Source organism: Herpailurus yagouaroundi, unplaced genomic scaffold (assembly GCF_014898765.1).
Source record: "Herpailurus yagouaroundi ecotype Mexico unplaced genomic scaffold, PumYag 100, whole genome shotgun sequence".
Taxonomy (NCBI): domain Eukaryota; kingdom Metazoa; phylum Chordata; class Mammalia; order Carnivora; family Felidae; genus Herpailurus; species Herpailurus yagouaroundi.
Window position 1 is genome coordinate 52,351,770 of NW_024412391.1, and position 9,797 is coordinate 52,361,566.

General features: G+C 34.7%; 1 protein-coding gene across 1 annotated transcript in view; it reads left to right on the forward strand.

Annotated features, from left to right (window-relative positions):
* PRPS1L1 (phosphoribosyl pyrophosphate synthetase 1 like 1) overlaps positions 1 to 9,528 on the forward strand; it is a 31,697-nt gene extending 22,169 nt beyond the window's left edge. Inside the window, exon 3 of the mRNA XM_040472505.1 lies at positions 8,202 to 9,528. Coding sequence (XP_040328439.1) covers positions 8,503 to 9,459 — 957 coding nt within the window. The 5' untranslated portion in view covers positions 8,202 to 8,502 and the 3' untranslated portion in view covers positions 9,460 to 9,528. The remainder of the gene's footprint in view (positions 1 to 8,201) is intronic.
* Positions 9,529 to 9,797: the final 269 nt, after the last annotated feature.

Genomic DNA, 9,797 nt, shown 5'->3' on the forward strand with positions numbered 1-9,797 from the left:
GGAAGGAAGGAAGGAAGGAAGGAAGGAAGGAAGGAAGGAAGGAAGGAAGGATTGTCTTAAAAAGCAGCTAGAGGGGACAAATGTATTACGTTCAAAGGAATAAATTCAAAGCAGGCTGAGTTCTAAATAGCAGCAAGAGAATCCAGAGAAAGGGAAAATGATTAACTCAATGGGCTGAAAGAAAATAACCGACAACCTGGAATTGTACACTTAGCAAAAATATCTCTGAGAATGAGGGTGAAATGAAGACATCACACCAAAAGAAAAAAGAGAGTTTTTCACCAGCAGTATCTTGAAAATTTGTAAGGATGTACTTTAGGCAGAAGGCAACTGATCTCAAAAGGATATTTAAGATGTTATAATAAAAGAGGGGAAAAGAGAGTAATACGTAGGTAGATATAGCTAAATGAACATTGATTATATAAACAACAATAATAATTTAATTGTGGAAATAAAAAAAAAGGGAAGGAAGGAGAGAAGGAAGGGAAATGATAATACCTGACCACTCTATGTTAGGAAGGGATAAATAAAGTTAAAGGACATGAAGTTAAATGGCATTTATAAGCAACACAACTAATACATAAACATGCAGTAAGGCTAAAACTACAAGACCAGAAAATAAACCAAATACTATTTTAAAGATAGCTAATATAATTATCAGCAAATAGAATTTAAGGCAAAAGACATTAGTATAAAAAAGAGTTTTACTTTAAAATAGTTTCTCGATTCCAAAAGTTACAACTTAAAATACAGAGAAATAAAGGAGAGATTTATAGAGACAAATATACACCAAAAATCACTGTTGAAGTTTTAACATATTTCTTAGTATTTGATGAAATAGGAAAAAAAAATCAGTAAAGGTAGGAAAGACATAAAGAACATTACAAACAGACCAGATCTAATGTGCGTGTATGTTTATAGCACCTAACCACTCCACAGTACGTATTTTTTCTAGCACACATGGAATATTTACGAAAAGTCACCACTTAGGACTACAAAAATGTTCCAGCAAATTTCAAAATACTTAAATCACACAGATCATGTTTTCTGACTATAGTACTACTAAGCTAGAAACCATAAATAAGATATCAAAATTACCTATCTACTTGTTAGTCAAAAAATTATATAACCGCTGAACAAAGAAGAAATTGCCATCAAAATTAGAAAATAAGTTTACCTGAATACCCACAGAAATACTATAAAAATTACACACAAATCTTCAGTCCAAACAGTACTTAGAATAAAAACGTATAGCTTTAAATATTAATAAATAATAAGTTAAACACACATTTCAACAAGTTTAAAAAAAAGAAAAGCAAAATAAACTCAAAGAAGAGATTAAAATAAATAATAAAAATAATCTTAGTCAACAAAGACTAAAATAAGCATCCACTGGGGTGCATCAACAATTTCAAATATTAGTTTTTTGGAAAGACTAATAAAATTAATAGACTTCTGATGAAATTGATCAAAAAGAAAGCAAATATTTAAAAAAACTTAATACTAGAAATGACAAAAAATGACAAAGGGAATCACGTACTAAAGTTGCACGTACTAAAAATGAAATAGGAGGATATTATGGATAGTATCAAGTCAGTAAATTTGAAAAATAAGATGAAATAAGAAATTCAGTAAAAAAAAAACTCACAAAATTGACAAAAAATTGGAAATTTTGAACATTACCAATAACCTATATCCTGAATATAACTGAAAACCATTAGATAAATTAAATAAATAATCAAAACTTTTTGGCCTTGTTCCACATAATGTCATAACTTATGTAAATCTTCTATAGGACAAAAAAAAATGACATGCTTTTCAACTCATGTATAGCTAGCATAATCTTGTGTTCTCAATAAGAAAAGACAAGAAAATTATGGACCAGATTCGCTTAAAAAGATATGAAAAAATTCTAAATAAACTATCAACTAACTAAATCAAGCAATATATAAAAAAGGAAATATATAATGATTAAATTGGGTTTATCTCATGAATGTAAGGTCGGTTTAACATTAGAAAAGAAATCACTGTAATTTATGCTATTAAGAAGTTAAACTCAAAAATCATATTATAATCTCAAAAGCTGTGGGAAAAGCACTTGACTTTGTTCAAGTCCCTTTCTTGATTAAAGAGAAAAAAAGAAACTTTCAGCAACCTAACAACAGAAAGGATTTTCTTAATCTAGCAGAGTATTTTCTGATAAAATGCAACTGACAAACATCATCCATAATGGTAAAATACTAAAAGTCTTTCCTTTTGAGATTAGCGACAAGGCAAGAATGACCTGTCACCACTTCTAGTCAACCTGAATTTAGAGGATTTTAACCAGCAACAAAAGGCCGGGGGGGAAGTACACGGAACAGAAAGGAGAACCGTAACTGACATTTATTTACAGATGATATGATGGCTTATACAGAAACTATTACAAATCCCAAAAAGTTTTAAAAATAGAAATAATATTTAGAATATCAAGTATATATCTATGTAACAGAAAATACAACTTTCAGTAGATAGCATTCATATCATATAAAAATTAAATATCTGAAAATATCAAAAGCCATACAGAAAAGTATTTGTAAGGAAAGACTTCTACAGAAAAATTATGAAAACTTATTTTCATTTTAAAAAGTAATTAAGTGGAAAGAAATAGCATGTTCATGGATTGGAAAACTCAGTATTGTAATGTCAATTTTCTCCCTAAATTGATTCATAGGTATAATGTAATTCCAATCAAAATCTAACAAAAATTTTAGTGGAACTTGAAAGCTGACTCTAAAATTTGAAAGGAAGTATGAAGGAATAATAGCTTTTTTTTATTTTTTATTTTTTTATTTTTATTTTTTTTTTTCAACGTTTATTTATTTTTGGGACAGAGAGAGACAGAGCATGAACGGGGGAGGGGCAGAGAGAGAGGGAGACACAGAATCGGAAACAGGCTCCAGGCTCCGAGCCATCAGCCCAGAGCCCGACGCGGGGCTCGAACTCCCGGACCGCGAGATCGTGACCTGGCTGAAGTCGGACGCTTAACCGACTGCGCCACCCAGGCGCCCCGGAATAATAGCTTTTGAGAAAGAACAATATGGAGGCCTTAAGATTGTACTCTTTCTAACACTTAATTGATAGAGAAATTCTTTTGTTTTTGCTTACTTTGTTGTCGTCGTTGTTGTTTTATAAACTGATATACAATGACTTCCTCCCAAGGGGGAATATCAAATCAAACTAGCAAGTATTTACCCTGTACAATGCTTAGTATCCTCATGGACAGCCAAACGGTCTTCAGGGTATGACAAAAAGAACTATCTCAGTGGTGAATACTGTAAGAAATTCAAGGAGGGGAAATCAGACAATAAATTGGAGAGCCTCTTAGTTTTCATTCAATTCTTACTGGGCTGGTAGGTAGAAACTGATTTTCAGATGCTCAAATGCCTAATGGATTTTTTAAATCTCCAAAATAACAAGAGTTCATATCCTACATGTACTTGTCAAAATATTTCTGGAACATTATACAGGTATTTTAAGTTGAAGTGTGTGTGTTTATAGTTCTTAAAGAATTATGTGATATGTGAAAGTAATATTCATACATAGAAAAGAAGAATATGAAGAGAAAAAGATCTAGAAGCAAAATCAAAATGCCACATCACAACAGCTAGTGAAATGAGTCAAAGAAAAAGAAAACTATACCTTTCATTTTCCCAAATGGCAAAATAAATGTTGATGATAAAAACCAGTGGCTCTCAAAAGTGCGGTCAGCAGAAAGCGGCATTAAGCGTTATCTGGTATCTTATTAGACACAAAGCCTGGGGGGACACCTGAGCGCCTGAGTGGCTCAGTCAGTTAAGCATCTGACTTTGGCTCAGGTCATGATCTCACGGTTTGTGAGTTTGAGCCCCAAGTCAGCTCTGTGCTGACAGCTCAGAGCCTGGAGCTTCAGTTTCTGTGTCTCCCTCTGTCTGCTCCTCCACTGCTTGCACTCTGTCTCTTGCATTGTCTCAAAAATAAATAAACATTAAAAGAATTTTAAATAATAAAAAAAAGAGACACAAAGCCTAGGACTCCACCCTGTACCCACTAATCAATACCTATAGGCACAGGGTTCAGGAATGTATATTCTAACAGTCTTGCCTGGAAATCTTGATGTCCTTCACGTCTGAGAATCACTACATCATTCCAAAGCACATACACTCAGTTTTTACTTACCTGAATGGACAATGGGTCTTAGTGTTTATTATGAGGACTAAACAAATGATCACAATTGAAAAAGATAAAATATGTTTTTTAAAAAATTTTAATCTTAATTTATTTTTGAGAGAGAGAAAGCACAAGCAGGGGAGGAATAGAGAGAGAGGGAGACACAGAATCTGAAGCAGGCTTCAGGCTCCGAGCTGTCAGCACAGAGCCCGGCGAGAGGCTCAAACCTACGAACCATGAGATCATGACCTGAGCTTAACCGACTGAGCCACCCAGGCGCCCCTAAAATATCTTTTAAAAAGAATTGAATAGCATAAATGGAGCTTGTGTTTTGTCAAAATATAATTAACATGAATCTTTTTACTAATTTCATGAAACTAATATTATACACAAAAGGGAAAGATCCATCATCAAAAACTGTTTTAAAACACTTTAAAATATTTCATATAAATATTGGGGAGATATTTCTTATTTGCAATTTGCTAATCTCCATATATACTGCTTCATCTGCCATTGCAAGTACATATTATTCAGCATATGTGACATCATTTTTATTCCAAGATTATTGTTTCATACTAGGATTTTCAAGCTCTCTGGAATTTTTTTTAATTTGTAAACATGTTTCAAAAATACCCTCGTAAGTCTACAATAACTCTCAAAATTAAAGGGGCATTTCTGAATCACAAATCTTTCTCCTTTTCTTTTATTTGTTTTACTCAGCTTTGTTTACCTAATCATTATCTTCACATCTATTGTATAAAATGATGGATTTCCAACTAAAAGCTCAATAAACACACACAGTAGTCAACTTTAATTGTAAAAAATTACAAAACAAACTTTAAAGTATTTCTACCAATGTAAAGCTCTGTGGGAAATTTTCTCAAAGTATTGTGGATGGTTATTATGAACAAAATAAATGAGGTAAGGTAATGTTACAATAATGATCTGGAACTGTGAGTCAAATGAGTAAGATTAAAGGCATAAAGAAACTCTTCCTAATAAACAAGCAGATAACTGCTGGAAAGAAAAATATGTTCCTTGTTTGAAATTAACTGCCAAACATTCTCAACCTACACAAAGCTGTCATAAAGGACATCTAAATCTGTCCTTGTTTGTAACATGTGTTGTGACAAGATTTGACAGTTTATCAAAGAACTATAATTGCCACCTAAACATCTAGCATTTTGTCAACTGCAAGTATGTTTAGTGAAAGCATTTATTTTACTTAAAATACAACAACTGTTTTTCTCCACTTTCTAAAAGAATTGACTGAATTTCTTTTCTCCTTAGCTGATCAAGCTGCATCAAGGCTCTCTCTTTGAATTATTTATGTTGGAATTACAAAGGGTAAAAAATAATCAGTAAAGCAAGAAACTATCACCAAGGTTATATATATATATATACACACACACACATATATATATATATATATATATATATATATATATATTCTGGGTATTGACTCAAAAGACCTTCAAAATATAGCAGTTCTCAAAGATCTGTAGAGATGACATTTAAATACGCTTACCTTGGGAAGGAGAAAGATAGACATTTTCTCTATACCACAATTTATTTATCTAGAGTAATTTATTAAGATATGATGTCTTAAATACAGAGAATATGTTCTTCAATAGGCATCATTCCTACCTGTAACTTTTGTTCGGAACAGCCAATGATAAGACAGATGTCTTTCTCAACCCACAAAGACCAAAGTAAAGAGGAACTAAATCCCCTTGCAATAGATTCATGTAACAGAAATGTCAGCGTAACAGAGATATTTCCATGACACTACCAATTGTTCATTTGTTTCAGGAAATAATTTTTAAAAGGATTATTCGGTCTCAGATATGGAAAGTTGTTCCTTACTGTAGTTGTTTGATAATAAAAAAAGTAACATTTTTATGTAAAAGTTTCTGCCCGACTTTTACATTTTTCCTTCATTCTCATAAACCTCAAAGAAAAATGATAGACTGAGAAAAATGCTATTTGGAAATTCAGGAATCCCACATTCTAGGCCACACTCTGCCTCTAATTAGCTTTTAGATCCCAAACCAGTTGCTTCATTTCTCTGGGCCTCAGTTCCCCGTCTGTGAATCGGGATGTTGGACTGGGTGGTCTGGAAGGCTATTTCCACCTTTAACATTTTATGATTTTAGACAAATCCCTGGAACTATAAGGTGTTGCAACAGCCAGAGCTTGGAGCAAAAAATAGCAGCAAGACAAAAATTTCTTCTACTTAACACCTCAAGGCAATGCAACCAACTATGTGTTTTTAATGTTTACATTAGCATTCAGTCCTATTTAGGTAATAATAAGTCTATTTAAAAATCTGTTTTGTTTTTCTTTAAAAAGTGAAAAATGTGTGACACATTGAGAACACTGAGAGAAAAATCATTTTAATTGAAGCTGCAAGTACTTTTTAGTGCAGCTAAATTAAGCCACAGAATTTTCTTTAGAAATCACTGTATGTAGTCAGGCTGAGGATGAGAATTATACAGTATAGATGGGTCTGCTGATTTTATGATAGGAAGGAACATGAATGGAGGGTTGTAGGCAGAAATGAGCTGGCAGGCACTATCAACCATGAAGAGTCTGAATTGAGGAGAAAAGCTTGACGATGTTGAGAAGAGAGGTGATTGGATCAGCAGCAGGACATTTTGATTTAGCCTTTTTGACATAGCTGTTTATATGGTTTTATATTAATAGCACATTTAACATAACTACACTTTTTTTTTCTAGCAAAGTGATGTGTTTCATAGACATTGTCAAATCTTACCGATTTCTGTTGCCTACTCCAGTCCTTACCCGATTCATGAACCCCACTCAGTGGGAGAGCTCACAAGTAGGGTGAGAAAATATATCCAACAGATTATTTATCAATTTCAAACTATGAAAAAATGGTTATTTATATTTAGGCTACATCAAAATATTGCAGAACCAAAAGTCAGACACACAATTAGCAGGATAAAAATGTATGATCTATATCTGATGCTTCCATTATTTTTATGATACAATTTGTTCTTGAAATTTCTGGTATCTGTGGTCCCTACCATTTCTTTCCCCATTACTCCAACTCCTAATGCATTTTGGAAGCTGTGTACTTAAAATTTGCTAACACTTAATCATCACACATATTTTTATTAGTCTTTTTTTAATTACAAAAGTAATAAAAGTTCAAATACTACATTAATAAATGGCAATAAAATGTGACAGTCCTTCTTCATCCCAAACTGCCACCAACCTACACCCCTCTCTAGAGATAATCATCATAAAACGGACCTCCGTAATGACTTGATGCTTTAACTATTTCTTAATTCTAAATACATAAATTTCATATATTGTGTACCTTTTTGACTGGGTTTTTTACATTTAGAAATATCTTGGGAATATTTCCATATGACTGCACATAAGTCAGTTTCTTTAATGTCTGCTTATGTTTGTATAATACATTATATGATACTTTACCTATTGATGGACATTTGTTAGTTTCCAGATTTTGTTTTTATGAGTAACTCTAGAGAGATATACTATTTGTCATTCACCATCCTATATTCTATAAATGGTACAATACCTGACTGACAATACCTCATGAAATATTAACTGAATGAATTAACACAGTGACAAATAAAATTATCAATATATTTCGGGGTTGTCTATGAATATTTCTATTGAGTAGATTCCTAGAAGGAGATACATTGAGTCAAAGGTTTTATGAAACAAAACTTTCCTTGCAAGATTTCACACTTATACATTCTATTACAATGGAGGAGTTTATCTATCTTATAATTTTGGCCCACCTAATGTGTGAAAATTAGCATTTTCCTGATTACTAGCATTTTTTCATATGTTTATTATCTTTTTTCCCCTGTAAATTGCCTGTTCATACCATTTCCAAATGTTTTTGGTCTTTTTCCTCACTCCATTGGAAGCACATTGTTAGACATTTTCTCCAGTCTGTAACTTTCCTTTTAAACGTATACATCCTTTACCTTACAGAAACTTTATATTTTTAGGCATTAAATTTCACACCCCTAGGAAACTACTACAGGCACTAACAGAAGTAAAACTTCCATGAACTGAAGAAAGACTTGATTTTTTTAGTTTAAAAGTGCAAAGTGGATGCCAAGCAGGAATTTTTTTCCCAAAGACTCAAGATCAACATAGACCAGCTCGCGCCCACCGTCTGAACCGGGCGGGTAACTGCCCGGTAACAACGGAAAGTCGTTTGTTAGTCTGTGGTCTGACTTCGGTTGCAATCTTGACAGCAGCAGTGATCGCCGGATGAAGAGTAAGTACCTCGAGTGATTGGGCAAAATGGCAAATATCAAAATCTTCGGGGGCAGCTCCCATCAGGACCTATCCCAGAAAATTGCCGACCGCCTGGGCCTGGAGCTAGGCAAGGTGGTGACCAAGAAATTCAGCAACCAGGAGACCTGCGTGGAAATTGGCGAGAGTGTGCGAGGAGAGGATGTTTACATAGTGCAGAGTGGTTGTGGCGAAATCAATGACAGTCTAATGGAGCTTTTGATCATGATTGATGCCTGCAAGATTGCTTCAGCCAGCCGGGTTACTGCGGTCATCCCATGCTTCCCTTATGCCCGGCAGGATAAGAAGGATAAGAGCCGGGCCCCAATATCCGCCAAACTTGTTGCAAATATGCTGTCTGTAGCAGGTGCAGATCATATCATCACCATGGACTTACATGCTTCTCAAATTCAGGGGTTTTTTGATATCCCCGTAGACAATCTCTATGCGGAGCCAGCTGTCCTGAAATGGATAAGGGAGAATATCTCTGAGTGGAGGAACTGCACTGTTGTGTCACCAGACGCTGGTGGAGCTAAGAGAGCGACCTCCATTGCACACAGGTTGCATGTGGCCTTTGCCTTGATTCACAAAGAACGGAAGAAGGCCAATGAAGTGGACCGTATGGTGCTAGTGGGGGATGTGAAGGATCGTGTGGCCATCCTTGTGGATGACATGGCTGATACTTGTGGTACAATCTGTCATGCAGCTGACAAACTTCTCTCCGCTGGAGCCGCCAGAGTTTACGCGATCTTGACTCACGGAATCTTTTCTGGCCCAGCCCTTGCTCGCATCAACAGTGCGTGCTTTGAAGCGGTGGTCGTCACCAATACCATACCTCAGGAGGGTAAGATGAAACATTGCTCCAAGATAGAGGCGATCGACATCTCCATGATCCTTGCGGAAGCCATCAAGAGAACTCACAACGGAGAATCTGTTTCCTACCTATTCAGCCATGTCCCTTTGTAATAGAATAACTTCAGGTTGTTCTATTTTAAAATAAGATAAAATAAAAATAAAAATTTGCCTTGCCCCTTGTTCTTTCTTGGTATTTGATGAAAAGTTCAGTAGAAGACCCAGCTGGCTCTGCTGCTACTTTCTGAATCTCACCTCAGGTATATTAGAGTTTATTTTATTTTATTTTTAAATTTTTAATGTTTTATTTTTGAGAGGTTGAGAGAGACAGAGAGAGCACAAGTGGGGCAGTTGCAGAGAGAGATGAAGACACAGAATCCTAAGCAGACTCCAGGCTCTGAGCTGTCAGCACAGAGCCAGATGTGGGGCTGGAACTCACCAATCCTGAGATC